Below are 21,337 nucleotides of genomic sequence, written 5' to 3' on the forward strand. Positions count from 1 at the left end.
GCACTGTGTTACGTTGAGCCAAAGGAACATCACTGCAGAAAAGAAAAAAAAAATACTGTAGCAACGTCTGGAAATGGCCAATCATAATGGTAAGTCAGAGTAAACTTTTCTGGCATTGCATTGCACTACTGACGTCTTTGGTGAGTAATTACATATGTGACATGAAACACTAGCAGAATACAATAGAACCTGACAGTAAATAAATGTACACTATGAACTACACAGTGTTATTTAATACTACTAATAGTTTATGATTAAACTATATATTTTATTAATGCTATTAAGATACATATAAATCTATGTAGTCTACAGTAGAATAAATAATCACTTAGGGCTGGACAGTAGATGTTAGGTATTGGTTAATGGGGTGGGTAAATTGCTATTTTACATGTATTATTCAGTGCGTTTTGATGGCTGGTAAAATATGTTAAACATTGTTAAAGAACAAAACATTGTACAGAACGTTCTCTCATTATGATTGTTAGTCTAGGTTGATGGAATGAACCAGTGTGAATGAGGGAGTGTAATGGTAGATATTTATAGAGATGGGAAATGATAACCGTGACCAGACACGGAGGTGTGATAATGGATGGTTGTATTGAAAATATGTAATGATATAAGGAGTACAAATCTCACCCGAAATACTTCATGGTGGTACAAAATGAAAACTGAAAAGAGCAAACAGAAAAAAAAAACAAACAGACTGTACCAAAAGTGACTAACTGGCCTATTGAAAACCGAAACGAACCAAAAGACAGCCATTCTAAAATAATTCCCTGACTGACCACAAAATTAACAGCAAAAAAGTACAACCCACAATTACAAATAAAACAGCGAAAACCCCTACACAGTGTGATGTACAAAGACAGAAACGTACAATGGTACAAACTATAAATACACTATGTATGCTATACTCTATATCCAAAGCAGAGGTCCAGAGAAATGGCAATCCAAAATACGTAACCGAAATAAACTAGTAAAGTCAAAACTCAGAATAGCAGAAACAATCGCGCTGGTTCTTCTATAGCTGCTGGCTACGGGATGAACGATTCACATGGACCATGGCAGGTAAGCGGAGTCACGTGGTCGCAATAAGAGAGACGAAAAAAGAACACAATACACACACCTGAACACACAGGTAAGACAGACACACACATAAGGAACACAAACAGAATACAACACACGCACCTGAACACACACATAAGGAACACAAACAGAACACAACACACACACACACACGCACCAGAACACACACGTAAGGAACACAAACAGAACACAACACACACACCTGAACACACACATAAGGAACACAAACAGAGCACAACACATGCACCTGAACACACACATAAGGAACACAAACAGAACACAACACATGCATCTGAACACACACGTAAGACAGGCACACATAAGCAACACAAACAGAAAACACATGCACCTGAACACACATACAAATGAAGTGCAGTGTAACAGGTTTCAGAAAGATCTGTCCCCATCAGTGACTGAAGGTTTAGACAGCAAGGATTTCAGCCCCAGGAGAGTAGAGGAGAAGAAGCTAGACTGGATAGAGTGGAGCTAGGCATGGTAGGGCTTCACAGGAAACTAGGAGGACTAAATAAGTTGGAGTTAGGCAACGCAGGGCTTCACAGGATCTAGGAGGACTAAATAAGTTGGAGTTAGGCATGGTAGGGCTTCACAGGAAACTAGGAGGACTAAATAAGTTGGAGTTAGGCAACGCAGGGCTTCACAGGAAACTAGGAGGACTAAATAAGTTGGAGTTAGGCATGGTAGGGCTTCACAGGAAACTAGGAGGACTAAATAAGTTGGAGTTAGGCAACGCAGGGCTTCACAGGAAACTAGGAGGACTAAATAAGTTGGAGTTAGGCAACGCAGGGCTTCACAGGATACTAGGGGGACTAAATAGTGTTAGGAGCTAGGCCATGTGGGGCTTTATAGTTTTGGGGTTTTTTTTTGAATGAGATATAATTCCAGCTACCTTGTTTCAAGTTACTATGGATTTTGGGCTAGTAGGCACAACTTCAGTGTTACTAGAGATTATTTTGTCAATTATGTTATTACCCCTTTCAAAGCTCATAGGTCCCAAATCACGACGGTTATACTGCAATGTTATATGGTAGTGAAAATCCTCAGGCTGGTTTTTCTAGGTAGCTTAGGTCTTTAAGACTGTACGTTTGATGAATCATCATAAAACACTATGAAATGTGCAAAAAAAAAAAAAAAAAATTTCCTACAGCTCTGACCTCCTCCTCCTCCCCTGTCTGCTCCAGCGGTGCTTCGCGGTGTAGACCTGCAGTGCCGGGTGAATAATCGCGCCCACCGTACGAAGGAGATGGGCTCAGAGTGGCTCGTGGTGCGCCGAGGTCAGCCCTTCTCCCTGCTGCTGCAGTGTGCCGACACTCTCCTGCTGGCGGCCCACCACCAGCTCGCCCTCCTGATCCAGCTAGGTGAGTGTCCCGGGATGAAAACAAGATCGGCCAGTGCTGGAGTGCGGCAGAGAGGCGAGAGACCAATTCTGTAGTATGTTGCATTGCTGGAATATGGACAATGACCTGAATTATTGAGTCTACAGTGAGTGGTGATGAGTTGTTACAGTAAAAGTCTTCAGAAAAGGACAGCAACGAAGTATTTCAAGTATATGCACAGATGCTGCAGTGCCAGGACTTTTTCTGAATTTCACAACACATATATTTTATGAACAAACGAATATGTAGTTACGGGAAAACTGGTTCTGAAATGTAAGTTTATGCAAAAATGGCTATTTTTGCAATACAAAAAAAAGTCTCAGCATACAAGTATTTAGTTATAGTAATACATATTTCACTGAAATCACATGTATAGGTAGCCATACTGTGTGTGTGTGTGTGTGTGTGTGTGTGTGTGTGTGTGTGTGTATTGCAGGTAAGAAGGGTGAGATGGTAGTAAGGGTGTCGGATTCGAGAGAACAGCCTGGTAAATGGTGGTTCAACCAGCAGACCGCTCAGAGTGAGGTGTTGTTAAGCATCCATAGCCCTGCAGACGCTCCCGTGGGCGTCTACAGTGTGGCTGTGCTCCTGCTTTCCAAAGAGGGACACATGCTGGAGCAGACTGACCCCCAGTCTTTCTACCTGCTCTTCAACCCATGGTCTAAAGGTGCACTGACACATTTCCTCTGTAGTCCCACGAAACAATCTTTTTGAAGTACCGTAAAGCATAGTGAATCCATTTTAATTAGGCTAATAATCACATAAAATCTTTTTAGTGGTTCAATAGGTTGTTCTGAAATAAACAGTTTACCTGGATTGTATCTATATTGCTTGGATAGTATTGGCCCTGTCCTATATGTCTTTTTTAGGTCTGACCTTGTCTTTTTTGCATCTGTATGTGCCTTGTTGTCTGCAGCTGACTGTGTGTACCTAGCTGATGAGCAACTTCTGCAGGAGTATGTCCTCAATGAAAATGGGATCCTCTACCAGGGCTCCTGGGATCAGATCACCTCTCTGCCCTGGAACTTTGGACAGGTAACACGCGTCTCCATAAGATCGGATCTTTCATGAGTTACTATCCTAGCATGAGCGTGTAGTGCACCTCCCCTGCACACACACACACAAACAAAGGTTCACTTTAGGTAAGAAGTTATAATTATCATTGTGTGAGTCATTTACAAAACAAGGCTGTACGTTTGAATGAACCAGGGGTCAATGCTTCAACAGAGATGCTGTCATGGTCTGGGGAAGCTAACAGACAGGCAGGATATATGGGTGGTTTGCATGCTTGTGCAGAGAGTCAGCGGTTTAATGCTGGAGTGTGTGAATTGTGGCAGCTGTGTGCCAAGGGAGACACAGGGGACTGGTCAGCCCGGGTCTGTTCTCTCCCGGATGTCACAAATCTCTGCTCTAGATGTGTGAGAATGCCTGCCTCACACATAAAGACACATCACCCACTCAGATATGGAAAGATAGACCGAAAGCGAAAGCAGAAATACAGAATGAGAGACAAAGATTGAACAAGGAGAGGAATCCAAAAAAAAAGTCAGGGGAATTCTCTGAAGAGCCTGAGAAAGTGTCTGTCTGTCTACCTGACACCTGCAAAAATGTTATCTTACTTTTGGGCAGGAAACAGCCATCAAGGAAACAGATGCACTTCATCTTTTTCTACTTCTCTTTCCACAGTTTGAGAAAGGAGTGGTGGATATCTGTTTTGAGGTGCTGGATTACTCTCCGGCGGCCTTAAAACACCCAGAGATGGACATGAGAAAGAGAGCAGACCCTGTCTACGTCAGCAGGACAATTACTGCAATGGTAAAGAAATCTTCTGGCTGTTAAGGTTAGAGTTAGGGTTAGGGCTAGGGTTATGGTTTGGGCTAGGCTTAGAGTTAGGGTTAGGGCTAGGGGTTATGGTTTGGGCTAGGCTTAGAGCTAGGGTTAGGGCTATAGTTATGGTTTGGGCTAGGGTTAGAGTTAGGGTTATGTTTTGAGCTAGGGTTAGGGCTAGGGTTATGTTTTGGGCTAGGGTTATGGTTTGGGCTAGGGTTAGAGTTAGGGTTATGTTTTGAGCTAGGGTTAGGGCTAGGGTTATGTTTTGGGCTAGGGTTATGGCTAGGATTATGGCTAGGGTTAGGGTTAGGGTTAGGGTTAGGGCTAGGGTTAGGGTTAGGGATAGGGTTGTGGTTTGGGCTAGGGTTAGAGCTAGGGTTAGGGTTATGGCTAGGGTTATGTTCTGGGCTAGGGTTGGGGTTAGGGCTAGGGTTGTAGTTTGCCCAAACTTTGAGCTAAGGTTAGGGCTAGGGTTAGGGTTAGGGTTAGGGCAAGGGTTAATAGGATTTTTGTGTTAATAGGGTTTTGGTTTAGGGTTAGGGTTAAGCTTCCTATTCTGCTGTGGTAGTGGTGCTCACTAGAGACACTCTGCCACATAACAGTTCAGAAATAACAGATAATATCAATGTGGCTGAAGACACAGGACAAGTCTGAACATTTTGTGTAATATCTGGCAAAATCCTCCTCACATTCTGGCAGCTGTTAATAAAACAGGGGAGCTGTCCCTGGCTCTGTAATTGGGAATAAAAAGCAAATAATGTGGCTGACTACCATTCATCCAACCAGGCAGCAGAGTTTCCTTTTACCAACACTTGTATGCAGGGCAATTTACACGTTTATCATTAGATACAATTTGTACACTTGGAGAATTGAACCCTTGACCTTCCGGTTCTTAGCTTCTGCTACCAGATCTACATGGTAGGCTACTTCTTCTAGCACCTTTGTCCTGTCAGTCCATGGGCACTAATTTTTATCTGTCGAGCTTCAGAACATCTAGTCATCTAGTCATAGAGCAAACGGCTGATGTGGTTTATCGCCAGGTGAACGCAAACGACGACCGCGGAGTGGTGTTGGGGCGCTGGGATGGGGACTACGGCGACGGAGTGGCTCCCACCCGCTGGACCGGCAGCATCCCCATCCTCCGGCGCTGGAGCGAGGGTGGGACACAGCGGGTTCGCTATGGACAGTGCTGGGTGTTCTCGGCTGTGGCCTGCACCAGTGAGGAGTAGTCAGGCATCAGTATAACCACATAAACCCCTAACCCATGTACCGTTAGGGTTTTTATCAAATATAATGCCCCCGTCACATGATCACTCCACAGTTCTTCGCTGTTTGGGCATTCCCACGCGGTGTGTCACAAATTACTCCTCGGCTCACGACACCGAGGGCAATGTCTCTGTGGACTTCCTGTTCAACGAGCACCTGGAGAATGTGTCGGAGGGCAGGAAGGACATGATCTGGTGAGACTCGGGGTCGTACGGTCCTCTCAGTGGGTTCATTATGTCCTGCGATGCTTCTGGTCCTTTGAAACGTCTCCAGCCTTCGATGTCTCCAGCCTTCGATGTCATGAACTGGGAAGGTTATGTACTGGGTTTTTTTCAGGAACTACCACTGCTGGGTGGAGTCCTGGATGAGAAGGGAGGACCTACCAAAGGGTTATGATGGGTGGCAAGTCCTGGACCCAACCCCACAGGAAAGAAGTGACGGTAGGATCTGAAGGGACTCCACTAAAATGTTAACATTGCTAATAAAGTAACCTGATAGGGCTTGCAGAGAAGGTGGTTGCAGAGAAGATGCTCCTACTAACGGATCACCACCTCTTTTCTTTCACTGTTCCAACCAGGTGTCTACTGTTGTGGGCCGTGCCCCGTCCTTGCAGTGAGAGAGGGAGAGGTGGGGATGAAGTATGACACCACCTTTGTGTTCTCTGAGGTGAATGCAGATCTGATCTGCTGGATGGTCCGTCCAGATGGAGAAAGAACCCGTGTGTCCACGAACAGTGACACAGTGGGGAGAAACATCAGCACCAAGAGCGCATATGGAGACTACAGAGAGGACATAACTGCTAACTACAAGTACCCTGAAGGTGACACGTGACTGTTTACAGCCTGTTGTTCTTTCAACTCAACTCCGATTCACTCAAAACACGGTCAAACCTTTCATATCTATGTTTATTTTGTCAGCAGTCTGAGATGTCCTTGGGCATGTGGTTTTGCAAAGAACTTGATTTTTAAAGTCAGTTAATTAGATAAATATATTTAGAAACTCATATCATGTAACTCATGGATTGAATCAAGTCTGTCCGGCCGAGACAAATTCGGATGAACTCAGATGAACTTTGATAAACAGCTCTGCATGACAGATGATAGTTGTTCTCTGTAAGTGGCACATTCCTAACATCTGTGCTCTTTCCACAGGTTCCTTGATGGAGCGAGAGGTCTACAGAAAGGCAGGGAAACGCGTGTCCAGGCCAGACGGGGGGTCAGGTCAGCTGGTGCTCTCCATCAAGCACACCCAGGCTGTCCATGGCACGGACTTCGATGTGTTCGTGGAGGTGCACAATATTGGCAGGGAAGACACACTGGCTCAGCTCACGGTCATGTCCAGTGGTGTCACTTACAACAGCCTCCAACGGGGGGAGTGTCAGAGGAAGACTACCAAACTCACCCTGCCGGCACAGAAAGGCACGATCCAGCGCTGCTAACATCTCATGTAGTATTAAACTTCAGATAGAGGAAGAGGGATTTGCCAGATGTTTACCTAGGACAGGCTGGGTCAAAGTTCACTCTTACCCAGGACAGGCAGAATCAAGCTTCACTCTTACCCAGGACTGGTGGTGCCAAACTTCACTCTTAACTAGAACAGGAAGGGGCACATTTCACTCTTTTTCAAGACAGGTGTGGTTAAAGTTTATTCTTACCCAGGACAGGCTGGGTGACAGTGCACTCTTACCCAGGACAGGCAGGGTCAACATTCACTCTTACCCAGGACAGGCAGGGTCAACATTCACTCTTACCCAGGACAGGCAGGGTCAACATTCACTCTTACCCAGGACGGGTGGGGTCAGGCTTCATTTTTGGAGGGCCGCAGTTTGGTCCAGCGCACCTGATCAACTCATCATAGGTTTGCTTGAGCATGGAAATGACCAGACTGTAAACTCCCGGAGGGCTGGAGTGTGATATCTGTTAGAAACTGGTTCAAAGTGACCAGTACTTCAGGTTCGATCTCCTCTAAGTTACCCTCTGCCCTCCGTCCTCTGTAGCCGGATCAATCCTGGGAAGTCAAGAAACACTGACACCAGGGTAGCGAATCAAGAGAGTTCCACTTTATTGAGGAAAGCACAGAGTACATATGTGTCCTATATCTGCTATCTAAATGACGGGGATGACGGGGAAAAGTGAGGCATGTTCTAAGGGTCTACGTAGAAAGGAAAGAAGCAAGGTTAGTAAAGATTAGATGTTCTCTACATGAACGAGCCACAAGCTGTTTTTGTGCGAGTCATGAGCCACTCCTGTGTGTAGAGAGAGAGAGAGAGAGAGAGAGAGAGAGAGAGAGAGGGAGAGGGATGGAGGGGTAAAGGAGACAAGTAGAGGGAGCGGATGACCTCGGGCGACCAGCTCACGGTTAAGCCATCATGTCATAGCTGATAAGCAGAGATGTTGCGTTGGGTGCCTGAAGACAGAAAGGTTCCAGTGTCTAACAACTCCAGTGGCCTAGAAGAGTTATCAATGTCTTTGGCAAACTTATGTTAACACGGTTAAATCCATTCAGAGTGATTATATTAGGTCATATTATGGCAAATATGCAATTCTTTTGTTCATGGTCTTTTAGTAAATAGTTTTCCTTTACTCACTCACTGTCCTTTAGCTCATAAGGAAGTTATGCGGCTACGATACGAACATTACGGAGCGTGTGTGACAGAGCATAACCTGATCAGAGTCACAGCACTTCTCCAGGACAGTGGCCAGCACGTCGTCCTCAGAGAGGTCAACATTCCCTTAAAAATGCCCAGGCTCTTCGTAAAGGTATGTTCCAGCATCCTAAAAACTGATCAGCTGCATGCAAGGACTCATGCACTTAGTTCTGATCTCAGTGATTGAGCTTGTACGTCTTCACTCTTCCAGGTGATCGGAGAAGCTGTGGTATCACGCAGGCTGATGGCACTCATCTCCTTCACAAACCCTTTGCCTGTCACTCTCAAACGAGGCGTGTTCACAGTGGAGGGGGCGGGACTAACTGGAGCACAGGAAATGCAGTTACCGTATGTATCATATCCTTCAGCAGCTGGCCTGTATATTTTTTTCCACATTTTTTTTTAGTAATCATTTTACTAGATATTTAGCAGCGTATATGTTAACTCTATATAATGGGTCAATTGCCTGTTGAGAACATTTGCAGGGAGAGTCAGCAGCACTCAGGAAAGCGTATATGGAGTTGAGTCCTTCTCCTGTGCACCAGGAGGGATTCCTGACCAACTCTCATCACATCATGCTACTGACAAAGTCTTTATTCCTCCTTTAAATAAAATGTGGAGAACATGTGGTCCACATGCTAGTCCAACACACAAATCCTTACTCTCCTGGGCAGAACTAGAACCGTGCCAATAGTGGCAGACATTCTCGCTCTCTCTTTCTCTCTCTGTCTCTCTCACACTCACACTCACACACACACACACACACACACACACACACACACACACACACACACACACACACACACACACACACACACACACAGAGACAGACACACAGACAGACAGACAGCTATGTGTACAGACAGACAGCTACATCCAGAATGGTAAATTCTGACATGGCTTTGTCATTTATTGTGTAGTAGTAATGCACGTATCAAAGTAGGACTGTAATTTTAAGGAATGATAGACATTAAGTTGAAACATTAACTTGAAAATGATTTTTTGTTGAAAAAAAATATAAAAACACATTAAAAGATGTTAAGTGTTAATAAAACATTCATTTGCCTATGCAGTTACAGTATATTACAATGTACTGTACATTACAGTACAGCCTATCAAAACAATTATTACTAACTCTGACTTGTTTTTAAGCAGAGAGGAAATTATATAATTAACTTGCCTGTGTCTTTCTCTGGTTCTCATAAAATTCCTTTGAGCTAAAACATTTAAGTAATAGGAGGAGAAACCTATGTGTCTGAAATAATAAAATGTATTTCTGTTTAACTCTCAGCGGTGATATTGGACCTGGCCAGGAGGTTGCTGTAAAATTCTCCTTCAAACCCATTCGCGCTGGCATCAGGAAACTGGTCGTGGACTTTGACTCAGATATACTTAGAGATGTCAAGGGTGAAGCCATGATTATTGTTCGGAAGAAAAGCTCTGAAAACGCTTAAAATAATACACAATTTAATGGACGTTTGGAGTCAGAGTATTAAAGCCCATTGTAAATGAAAGCAGAAAAAATTGCAAATTGTTCAATGACATAACACCTGCTTTTGTCAGCTATTTGTGTACTCTAAAGGAAAAAATTATGCTTTACCCCTCACTAAATCATTTTTTTGTGAGTGTATGCGTGTGTACATAATCTGTTGCCACATGCCTTTTTTACACTCTGAAGGTTTTGTTAAACCAAATGAAATCAAAATTGATTTATATAGCGCTTTTTATAACAGATGTTGTCACAAAGCAGCTTTACAAATGTCTTCAAAAGTTTTAAATAAAACTATCACTCTTGAATAATGTTTGTGGTTTCAGAAGAAACAAAACTGGATTTCCTTTGTAGTGTTTTATTTCAAAATCTTTTTCTTTATGTAGTAAAGTTTTTATCCTCTGTTGAAAGTCTCAGCAACAAACAAATTAGAATCTTGAATTAAAAACTTCTTTAGTTGGCCAGGAAATGTCCGAGTATTAGGGTCTCTCACTTGCTGCAAGGTATATTATACTTTCCCGCCGCCTGCTGTTCAGTAATGATATATGGTATATGATAGATAGATATATATAAACTGATGATTAAAAAACATATTAAAATATTAGCTTTTGTGCGATGTATATTGTAAGCATAATTCTCTGCAGCATAACTGGAAGATTTGTCATTATTTTCTTTATTAAAATAAAGCACATTTTTGCTATCAATGATAGAAAACATAATGCAACGTGTCTACTAACCAGTACTGGTTTTGCTGTTACTTTTATGTTGCATCATCCAGTTCCTCCTTAGGAGTAAATTAACTTGAGCTTGCCCGCGATTGACAGCGTTCTGCACCAATAGGATCTGTGTAACTTTCCGCGTCATCGTCAGCCGACCAATAGCAATTCTTTATGACGCAAATCCAGCGCGTGTTTTCTTCGACTCTACCGGCGAGTGTGGCGATAGGAGCGTCGTTGGATTTATTTCGGTGAGGATTATTTTTATTTTGTTGTGTTTCGTATCACAGTTTATTCACTTTGTTTTATTATTATTTTTCCTGTGAGTACTTCGGCCCATCTGCGTGACGCATCAGACAGCGTAGTCATCTCTCGCGGCGCTTGGGTTAGCTTAGCTGTCTTATTTTAGCTAAATGACCGCCTGTCAGACAGATCTGAACCCTGTTATCAGACTTCTCTTCGCTAGTTAATCTGCACGACTCTGGCTTCTGCTTCTTTCCTGTGTGTGAAATAAGATGGTAAATGTGACCTCTGTGATCAGGGCCCCTCGTAAGCATAGCTAAGCTAACATAGGGTCACGCTTCTTTAAACACACACACACACACACACACACACACGAGAGTGTGTAGCGTTAACAGTGTCGGTAGTCTTCAGCCCTGTTGTGCTTTTTGGCCTGTCTGTTCCAACAGAAGACGGTAAGAGTTTTGCTAGATGTTGATGCATCAAATGAATGTACTAGCTAGCTAAATGAGACTTGGCCAGGGGTGTATGTACATAAATGAACCAAGGGTCCCTTTTTAACCCCTTTCTGCCTGCTCCCTTAGGTGTGGTGTGGCCGTACCATGGCTCTTCATCTTACGCTTTTCTGTGCCAAAGCATTTTTTTCTTGCTGGCAGGTGAACGCCGGTTTGTGCGGGACTTGCTCTGCAGGGCTGGCCCCTACTGCTTGGCCTCTAAAGGACTGCATTAACGCCCCCTCCATGAAGTAGCTGCTTGTTAATGTCAATGATCTTTGCTGGATTCACATGAGTCTTAATTTATGTAGTGTGCGTTTTCTCTAATAGCACGAGGATGTGGTGCCTATGTGGGGAATTTCTGGTCGATCTGTAGTGGAATTGGTGAATGCCCTGCAGTGAAATCTTTGCTGTAATTAATTGCTTTCGGTGTGAAATATTAATTTGTTACTGCATTCACATTTATTGCAACATCAATAGAATTTGGTTGTGTGCATGGTGGGTGCTGAGTAAACTACAGCTAAAGGTAAATATGTAAAGGGTGAAGGGAGAAAATTGATATTTAAAAAATATTCACTCTGATGGGGAAAAAAAAATCAAAGGCAAAGGAAAAATGCTTGCAGAGATGTGGTTGCATCAAAAAATTTAATTAAAGACGCAAGACAACAGCAGTGGTGTTGGTCGGGATTTTTTTTTAAAGACACTTGTGTAGGGCGTGAGCCTGTGGTGCTCAGTTTGCTGCCTGTGTAGGGCGCGAGCCTGTGGTGCTCAGTTTGCTGCCTCTTGCTGCCGTTGCCCTTGGTGCTCTGTGAGATCCACTACATCAAGCAGCCCCGGAGGCAGCAGTGCGGTCCTCTGCCTCCTCAGAGCATGGCTGTTTACCAGGGCCAACTGTCCCTGGAGGCCTGTTATTCTCTACTATTCTCCTCCCGTAGGGAGCTCAGTGGTTGCTGCCCAACTTGTAATCAGAAGGTTGCAAGTTCAAGCCCCACATACTGAGAACAACTGCCACCGTTGGGTCCCTGAGCAAGGCTCTTAACCCTCAGTTGCTCAAGTTGTATTCAGTTCATAATCGTAAGTTGCTTTGGATAAAAAGCGTCAGCTAAATGCCGTAAACGTAGTTTGCTGCTGTTTTGCAGGTGAAGCTGAGGGAAGTCTGCCTCTCTGTGCTGATCGGTTAAATGTTTAAAGCACACTTCTCTTTTACTGCTCTGGTTACTGGTTCTCTCTTTCATTAGCAGATTAACTCAAGTAAACTTGAGAAAATTAGTTTGTAATGTTACGACGAGCCTCTCTTGAATTATTGCTGCTGGCTTGTCTTTCAGCTCCAAGGACAGGGGAATCAGAGCGCCTCATCATTTTATTTGATGTTCCACTCAGGGAACCGCAGTGTGATCATCATAAAATTATTCCTAACGTCCATAGAATGAAACCATTATTAATCAAAAACAAAGTTTTTATTGGTTCTCTTTATTTTTATGTATCACTTTTATTCTTGTACTTTTTGTAAATTAGGAATGTCTTCTAAAGTGCATATTTTCAGTGACCCATTCACTTTTGCAAAGGAGACCTGGGTGGTTGTAACCCCAGCAGACTTGGTTAAATCGAATCGAGTCGATTTCAGTCATTATTGCGCAGCACCCCACGCCTCTGTAAGCTGTTGTGATGTCTGGCTGATACAGAATGGGCAAAGTTAGACCAAGCTAGCCTAGGTCGCGGTGGCTAAATGTTATGTACATGCCCTTACATAACCCCAAGGCCATTCCTCTGAGCCTACACACGAGTCACCTAAACGTGAGTTACAAGCAATGGTAATTGAGGACTATGTATCTAAAAACCACACCGTTCTCCATCTCTATCTGTATCTCTATTCACAGTGTTTGCTTTGCAATTAAAATGGCTTGTTGAGCTCCATGCCTTACTGGATTTTGGCCATGTTTGTCTTTCTTAAAAGGAGGTTGTGGTTTTGCTGGTAGTAACAGTTCATGATGTATTATCATTTTGTGTGTGTGTGTGTGTGTGAATTCTGCAGTCTTCTGTGAACAGCCCAATCAGCATGGACTCTTCACTGACCGCTGCTCAGATCCGGCAGAAGTTCATCAACTTCTTCCGCCGTCACGAGCACGAGTATGTGCACTCCTCTTCCACCATTCCCCTCGACGACCCCACCCTCCTCTTCGCCAATGCTGGGATGAACCAGGTGAGCACGTGACGATGGCCTAGTGCTCAAACTGCGATGAACACAGTAAGAAGAGAGTGATGTCCCATGCTGGGTATCTAGTAATCTCTAGTCTTTGAATACAAGTGCTTGGTGCTTTGCATCATGCATTGACTGGGGCCAAAAACGCAGCTGTGGCTGTACGACTCGGTCATCTCAGCCAGTCTTGTTTGTGTAGTTCAAGCCCATCTTCCTGAACACCATCGACCCGTCCCACCCCATGGCCAGACTGAAGCGCGCCGCCAACACGCAGAAGTGTATCCGCGCAGGTGGCAAGCACAACGACCTGGACGACGTGGGGAAAGACGTCTACCATCACACCTTCTTCGAGATGCTGGGCTCCTGGTCCTTTGGAGATTATTTTAAGGTAAGAGAGAGGGGGAGCTGTATGTACACTTCTACAAGAATAGTTTACCCACGTGCAGAATGACTCTAGGGTTCTTTATTTTTGCTATATTATTGATGAACTGAAATGTATATCAGGGTTAGACTTGAGGCTTCTCGTGTGTGTGTGTGTGTGTGTGTGTGTGTGTGTAGCAATTGGCCTGTACGATGGCTCTGGACCTGCTGACCCAGGAGTTTGGCATCCCTCTTGAGCGCTTATATTTCACCTACTTTGGCGGCCATGCTGATGCAGGCCTGGAGCCTGACCTGGAGTGCAAGCAGATCTGGCTGGACTTGGGGTGAGTAATCATCTTAGTCCCACACAGATCAGAGTTCACACACTACACTGAGGAGATGAAATCACTCGGTGTGTGTGTGTGTGTGTGTGTGTGTGTGTGTGTGTGCACATATTCACCATAAAGACCTGTTGGTACTGGCTAAAGGCCCTGCAGGCTTTCTTTGAAAGTGTTCCATCGTCATAGTGACCATGTGTTGTTGGTTTTTTTCTCCTGTGAACGTGAGGTCAGTCTCGTTCCTGTTTGCACATGTCTGCTGTGTTTCAGGGTGGATGAGAGTCGAATCCTCCCGGGTAACATGAAGGATAATTTCTGGGAGATGGGCGACACGGGGCCGTGCGGACCCTGCAGCGAGATCCACTACGACCGCATCGGGGGTCGCGACGCCTCCCACCTTGTCAACATGGACGACCCCAACGTGCTGGAGATCTGGAACCTGGTCTTCATCCAGTTTAACAGGTACGCAGAAACATGCCATGGGTTCAATGTGGGGGCGCGCTCGGGCGTGCAAACCCGGGGGCGTGCTCGGGAAGGCTCCGTTAAACTCTTGCGTCCGTCCTGCACAGGGAGTCCGAGACAGAGCTGAAGCCCCTTCCCAAGAAGAGCATCGACACTGGGATGGGCTTGGAGCGGCTCGTCTCCATCCTGCAGAACAAGATGTCCAACTACGACACGGACCTCTTTGTCCCTTACTTTGACGCCATTCAAAAGGTAAGAGGTGTGTGTGTGTGTGTGTGTGTGTGTGTGTGTGTGTGTGTGTGTGTGTGTGTGTGTGTGTGTGTGGCGGGAGGCACCCTGGTGTTGCACCTTATTTATTTTCTATTTGCTAATGTTTTTTCATTCTAACTTAATACCTACGTCTGGTTTTGGCTTCCAGGGCACAGGTGCCAGGCCCTACTCCGGGCTGGTCGGATCAGAAGATGCAGATGGCATCGACATGGCATACCGAGTCCTGGCTGACCACGCCCGCACCATCACCATCGCCCTGTCTGATGGCGGTAGACCTGACAACACAGGGAGGGGGTGAGATTATGGGTGGTGTTCATACTCCACCTGTTTGTGTTTGACTTATGGCAATATATTGTGTAGTTTGGGCGTGTGTATGTTGTAACTCTCCCGTGTGTGTGTGTAGTTACGTGTTGAGGAGGATCTTGCGCCGAGCTGTCCGGTATGCCCACGAGAAGCTTGGTGCTCAGAAGGGCTTCTTTGCTTCTCTGGTGGATGTAGTGGTGGCGTCACTGGTGAGACTCCATCTCCTCCCACCGCTGGCCCAAACGGCAACATCTTTAATTTGTATGCGACAAATTACTGAAGCTGCTTTTAATATTGTAATACCTTACATCGATGAGTATGACCATGTCCTATTATTTATCTGCCATTGTCCTGCTCGTCTTATTTCAGTAACCATGCGTGTAAGATTGTGGTCTGATTATTTGATGTCTGTACGTAGGGTGACGCGTTCCCAGAGCTGAAGAAGGATCCTGACATGGTAAAGGATATTATTAATGATGAGGAGACACAGTTCCTCAAGACCCTCAGCAGGGGGCGACGCATTCTGGACCGCAAGATCCAGAGCCTGGGAGACAGCAAGACCATTCCAGGTCCTCTCGCTCTCTTGTATATCACTTCATATATTAAATTACGCATGTTTCATTTATGTCCACTGTTCCTATCTGTAATAAGGTCACAGTAGTATACAGACAGACTTAAAAAATGTCTCTCTTTTAAAAAAAAATCTCTTACAATGATGTAAGCTTATACACAGCTTGGTACAAGTTTAGTCTTGTACTAAATGTAGGCCAAATCACATAAGGGGACTTGTATTTTGACGGTGTGTGGATCCCTCACAGGAGACACTGCCTGGCTGTTGTATGACACCTACGGCTTCCCCCTGGACCTGACTGCCCTCATCGCTGAGGAGAGGGGTATGGGAGTGGACCTGGGGGCGTTTGAGGAGGAGAAGAAAGCCGCGCAGGTGGGGGAGCCGGAGGGGTGGAGGAGGAAGATGGAGATGAGGACTCCAGGAGTGTATTTAGTTACAACGAAATACTCGTGTACATGGTAGCATATTCTCGCAGACCATATAATTTGCTGACAACACAGAAATAAACTAGCTTGAACAAATGGGGAGGGAAAGGGGGGGGATATCAGATAGACATTTTAAACGGGGGAAAAAATGGAATTTGAGCAAGAATCCCTAAGCTGCACAGCGAAGGAGTGTCTGGGGGCTGCTGAATGGGTCTGAGGGACTGCTCTGCTCTCTGGGCTCCTAGCTGAAGTCCCAGGGGAAAGGCTCCGGAGACGAGGACCACATCATGCTGGACATCTACGCCATCGAGGAGCTGAGGAACAAGGGAGTCCCAGCCACGGACGACAGCCCCAAGTACCGCTATGCCGCGGATGACGACGGCAGCTACGGTAACGCCCGCCCCGCCTGCTGACCCGATCAGCACGCGTGGTGTACGGGTGCGTTCTGACTGCGTGTGTGTGTCTACCGCAGTGTTCGAGCAGGCTGTCGGCACGGTGCTGGCCCTCAGGCGTGAGCGTGCGTTCGTGGAGGAGGTGACGATGGGGCAGGAGTGTGGCGTGCTGCTCGATCAGACTTCCTTCTACGCAGAGCAGGGAGGCCAGACCTTCGACGAGGGCTACATGCTCCGGGAGGACGACTCGGCAGACGACGTAAGGAAGTTCGGAAGACGCCCGAAATCTATAACGGGTGTGCCCTGTGGTACATACTAAAGTGTATATAGTATTAACATATAGTTCAAAGCAGGAGAGGGAGACAGTGGTTGTCCCTGTATCGTACGTATTACGGCTGTAAAATATTGGAAAAAAACTCACATTGCAGTATTTTGTTCTCTCTCTCTCTCTCTCTCTCATTCACGTGTGTGTGTGTGTGTGTGTGTGTGTGTGCGCACTTTTTTCTTTTTTCTTTTTTCTTTTTTTTTTAACGAAATGCAGAAATGTATTACTAATGCATGTTTCTTACCCTGAATGGGGGGGCTCATCTGTGAATGAAGGGTGATCACTAGAAAGGACAAAAGATTACAGGAAGCTACACTTCCTGCAAAAGCAGTTTTTCTAGGATGGGACCACTGGGAAAACTGCTGTTTCCAGACAGCGACTTTTCAGTTGGAAACCCTCATTAATAAAGTGGATGGTCAGACTTAATGTAGGAGACATCTCGCTCTGTTTAAACTTGTGCCTTGCGTTTCTCACATGACTCTGGGGTGGCAACTTCGGGAAAAATGTGTTCGATTTGTACGAGGCATAAGTTAAATGATATGTGATGGAAAATGAGAACCGTGCAAATTGTACTTTTGTGTGAAGCCGCAAAGTTGTAGCCTGACGTACTTGAATTAATTTACCTTAAGTGACATTGCATTACAATGTCATTACAAAAAAAAAAAAATCACACCTCCTAATGTGACTATTGCACATGCACACATCGCAGTGACGATACTGAAAAGATATCTTGCGGCGCTGGTGGACGGGCATGTATTTTTGATGGTACATTGACTGCGTCCCTCAGAGGATGGAGTTCACGGTGAAGAACACGCAGGTGCGTGGAGGCTACGTGCTGCATATTGGAACTGTCTACGGCACCCTGAAGGTTGGCAATCGACTCACGTTACACGTGGATGAGGTAAGAGGATCTATTCCACCTGACTCCATTTCTGCGTTTGTGTCTGTTACATAGTTTATATCTTTTCAAAAAGTTTGAGGTAAACAAACTTAATGGTGGTATCAGTGAATAAAATGAAGTCCTAAAAGCTTTTTTTTTTAAAGTTGTAATCAATTCATTTAGAGCTGCTCTGCAGGCCTGGAAGGTTACCCCTATGAAGGTTGTTTTCTATAGGCCGACCCTCTGCAGGGTGCTTTTCTATTGGCTGACCCTCTCTGCCTCTCCCCGGCTGCTCTAGGCGCGCCGGAGGCCCATTATGAGTAACCACACGTCCACCCACATCCTGAACTTTGCCCTGCGAAGCGTCCTGGGGGAGGCAGATCAGCGCGGCTCCCTGGTCGCTCCAGACCGCCTGCGTTTCGACTTCACTGCGAAAGGGGCCATGAGCACCCAGGAGGTGCATCGCACTGAGGAGATCGTCTGCGGCCTGATCGCCGACGCCAAGGTAGCGCTGTGTACACGATTTCCTTCTGTTTACATCAGGAGTGTTTGTCCTGTCCCATGATGGCAGAGTTCAGAGCTGTGTGTGTGTGTTTTTGTTATATAAATTTATTTTCTTGCTTCATTGCTCCAACACACCTACTAATTCTGGTAATGAACTGCAGAGGAATCATTAGAGCAGGGAAATTGCCAAACTCTGCTGGACACTGGCCCTCCAAGGGGATACATGAGGTGTTGGTAGATTTTAAGCAATTCGTTTACTCGTGCTCTCCCTCGCTCTCTCTCTCGCCCCCCCCCGCCGACCGGCTACCCAGCCGGTGTACGCGCTGGATGCCCCCCTAGCTGCTGCCAAGGCTATCCAGGGACTGCGTGCCGTGTTTGATGAGACGTACCCTGACCCTGTGAGGGTGGTGTCTATCGGCGTCCCCGTGGAGGAGCTGCTGTCCGACCCCAACAGTCCGGCGGGGTCCCTCACCTCCATCGAGTTCTGCGGCGGGACGTAAGTTCTGTCCAGCTTCCCGATCAGTTATGCAGCCTTTGGTTGAACGTTTTATAGAGAGCTTAATCCGAGCCGAACCAGCACCTTGTCGATCAAACCAACACCTCACCGAGAGCTCGGCCTCGCCCGGCCTGCCTTCATCTCAGGCACCTGAGAAACTCTGCTCACGCCGGGCCATTTGTGATCGTGTCGGAGGAGGCCATCGCTAAAGGAATCAGGCGTATCGTGGCCGTGACTGGAGCAGAGGCTCAGAAGGCAAGTGTGGCAGCTCATGCACGTTTGTAGACTTTCGTAAACATTCATAGCCTTTTTCCCGTTTCAACTGATGTTTCACATTGTTGTCAAAACTGGTGCCTTTCAGGATTCAGATTCATGTGATGGTTGAATGTGAATATTTACAGTTTAAAGTCTTTTGCAGTTCATTTAATTTTATAAACTACAGTAATGATCACCTACTTAGTCTCCTCTAAGGCCTTGGTGGTTTGTAAATGGTGTGTGGTTGTACAGCTGCCCGTATGCATTCCCAGGCCCACCGGAAGGCAGATCTCCTGCACCAAGCCTTGTCTGACGTGGGTGAGAAGGTGAAGGCCCAAACTGCCCCCAACAAAGACCTCCAGAAGGAGATAGCTGACCTGACCGAGGTGAGTCGCTGCCCTCGGAAGAGGGGTTGGGTTTTGTGTCACGTTGCCTCTTTAACGCACACGTCTGCCTGCCCTCGCAGACCCTGGGCACTGCGGTTGTCTCTCAGTGGCAGAAGGATGAAATGAGGGAGACTCTGAAAGGCCTGAAGAAGATCATGGATGACCTGGACCGCTCGAGCAAAGCTGATGTTCAGAAGAGGGTAAGAGCCAAACGCAAGGGCGGAATGCCGGCCGCAGACGGCCGAGTTCATGTGTAGGGGATGTTCACGCTTACGAGTTGGGCTCAGACCCCTGCCGATTGTGCCATGCTCTAGGTGCTGGATAAGACAAAAGAGCTCATTGACAGCAACCCCAACCAGCCTCTTATCGTCATGGAGATGGAGAGTGGAGCTACCGCTAAGGTATCAGTCCCATCCATATGCTCAGAGCTGCCATGTTGACCACACCAAACCTGAACCAAGTCTGGTGGTGGTGTTCAGTGATTGGCTCCCTGAACAACCAGCAGCATCCAAATACTATAAGCTGCAGTCAGGTGGTGTGAACATAGCTGTGTGATTGGGTAAAAGTGTGCTTGTCTTGGCCCCCCCAGGCCTTGAATGAGGCCCTGAAGCTGTTGAAGACTCATTCCCCTCAGAGTGCTGCCATGCTGTTCACTGTGGACAGCGACGCTGGAAAGATCATCTGCCTGTGTCAGGTACCCCAGGTAAAGTGAACCTCATCCCTGCGCCCCGAAGAAACGCGCTTCGTAAAGTCAGTTCATCGGCGCGTGCATCACGCTGTGGCCGTTTGCAATTGGGTGCTGTGAAAAGTGCAGTTTTGCTATCAGACCACTGACTAGAATTTTATATCAATCACATCCAACACGTTCTGCTGAGAGTATGAGAAGCCTGTGCAGTGTAAGATGTCAACTGTTTTTCTATTTATCCAAGTCGTTAAAAATGAGTCATAATTTTGCAGTTTTGCTTATTATTATTTATGTTTTATTAATGGATTTATATGGTGGTGGTGGTGGTTTCATCTCCGCCTCTGGCCTGTGCAGGAGGTTGCAAACCGGGGTCTGAAGGCCAGCGAGTGGGTCCAGGAAGTGTGCCCCCTGCTGGACGGGAAAGGAGGCGGTAAGGACATGTCTGCTCAGGCCACGGGCAGGAACACGCACTGCATACAGGACGCGCTGCAGGTTGCCAACCATTTCGCCCGCCTCAAACTAGGGGAGAACTAGGCGAGAGAGAGCGTCCACGTGCCTCTCGTCCTGCCGGAGCAATGCAGCGCCACCTGCCGAAACATGAAACCAGGCCAGTCCAGACGCCAAGTTGTACAGACGTCTCATTTGTCATCGATTAGGAATGCAAGTCATTTGGCTCCCTCTGTCTGTGTGCGAGGGAAGCACGGCTGAGGGAATTGTTGCCTAGTTTCATCCATAGCGTAGTCCAGTCAGACTTCTTCAGATTCAGAATTGATGCCAAATGTGTTTTTCCTAAATCTTTCTGATCATTGATCAATAATGTACTGAATTACAGCTGTACAGCACTACCATCTGTCTGATGACCTGCAATCCATCACTCATATCTTCTATAAATATAATTTGTCTGCTCCTGTGCCCTTACACAGTCCTTTTTAATTACAGTGAGGTTGTGTGATACTGCAAAGCCGCTCTGATGGTAGAGTTGAGGTTAACACGGCAGTTACTGCTTCAGCGTTGACCTACCACTTACTGTATTGCACGCCCTCTAGGGAAGGAAGTGGGGTCTAGCTAGTCCTCTGGAACCCTTATTTTCCTACATTTAAATGAGTAATGATACATGATAAATTAAACTTGTTGAGCCACTAACTCCTGCTTGTACTGTGTGATAATGCTTGTTTACTCATTATGACTGGGGACAGGTCTTGCTGTTGCAGATGAGTAAAGTTTACATACTGAAATAAAAAATTTTTAAAAAGCAATGTTGCTCGTCATTCATCGTTCCTAGTAGCAGCTGATGAGCGGTTCATTTCCGCCGGACCTGCGACACAA

The 21,337-nt window shown here is 46.1% G+C and overlaps 2 protein-coding genes across 3 annotated transcripts; both read left to right on the top strand.

Annotated features, from left to right (window-relative positions):
• Window positions 1-10,265, top strand: tgm2l (transglutaminase 2, like). The gene is made up of 13 exons (XM_027023486.2): window positions 1-89; window positions 2,286-2,462; window positions 2,917-3,147; window positions 3,397-3,515; window positions 4,167-4,295; window positions 5,351-5,528; window positions 5,632-5,770; window positions 5,913-6,016; window positions 6,154-6,396; window positions 6,728-6,994; window positions 8,178-8,335; window positions 8,435-8,571; window positions 9,515-10,265. The coding sequence occupies exons 1-13, from the start codon at window positions 74-76 to the stop codon at window positions 9,675-9,677; spliced, it is 2,061 nt and encodes a 686-aa protein (XP_026879287.2). The 5' UTR covers window positions 1-73; the 3' UTR covers window positions 9,678-10,265.
• A 334-nt stretch (window positions 10,266-10,599) lies between these two features.
• aars1 (alanyl-tRNA synthetase 1) lies at window positions 10,600-21,267 on the top strand. Of its 2 annotated transcripts, XM_035525580.1 has the most exons (22): window positions 10,623-10,679; window positions 11,253-11,324; window positions 13,195-13,362; window positions 13,559-13,747; window positions 13,918-14,063; window positions 14,328-14,519; window positions 14,627-14,771; window positions 14,938-15,083; window positions 15,193-15,301; window positions 15,511-15,661; window positions 15,911-16,035; window positions 16,334-16,478; window positions 16,561-16,739; window positions 17,593-17,706; window positions 17,984-18,190; window positions 18,501-18,685; window positions 18,832-18,940; window positions 19,213-19,326; window positions 19,407-19,526; window positions 19,641-19,727; window positions 19,916-20,029; window positions 20,366-21,267. In XM_035525580.1, exons 2-22 carry the CDS (start codon window positions 11,271-11,273, stop codon window positions 20,543-20,545), a joined length of 2,979 nt encoding a protein of 992 aa, XP_035381473.1. In that variant the 5' UTR covers window positions 10,623-10,679; window positions 11,253-11,270; the 3' UTR covers window positions 20,546-21,267. The 2 variants fall into 2 exon arrangements, with proteins under 2 accessions (XP_035381474.1, XP_035381473.1); XM_035525581.1 differs by lacking the exon at window positions 11,253-11,324 and having other exon boundaries at window positions 10,600-10,679.
• The last annotated feature ends 70 nt before the right edge of the window (window positions 21,268-21,337 follow it).

The sequence above is a fragment of the Electrophorus electricus genome, chromosome 4 (assembly GCF_013358815.1).
Source record: "Electrophorus electricus isolate fEleEle1 chromosome 4, fEleEle1.pri, whole genome shotgun sequence".
NCBI classification, from domain to species: domain Eukaryota; kingdom Metazoa; phylum Chordata; class Actinopteri; order Gymnotiformes; family Gymnotidae; genus Electrophorus; species Electrophorus electricus.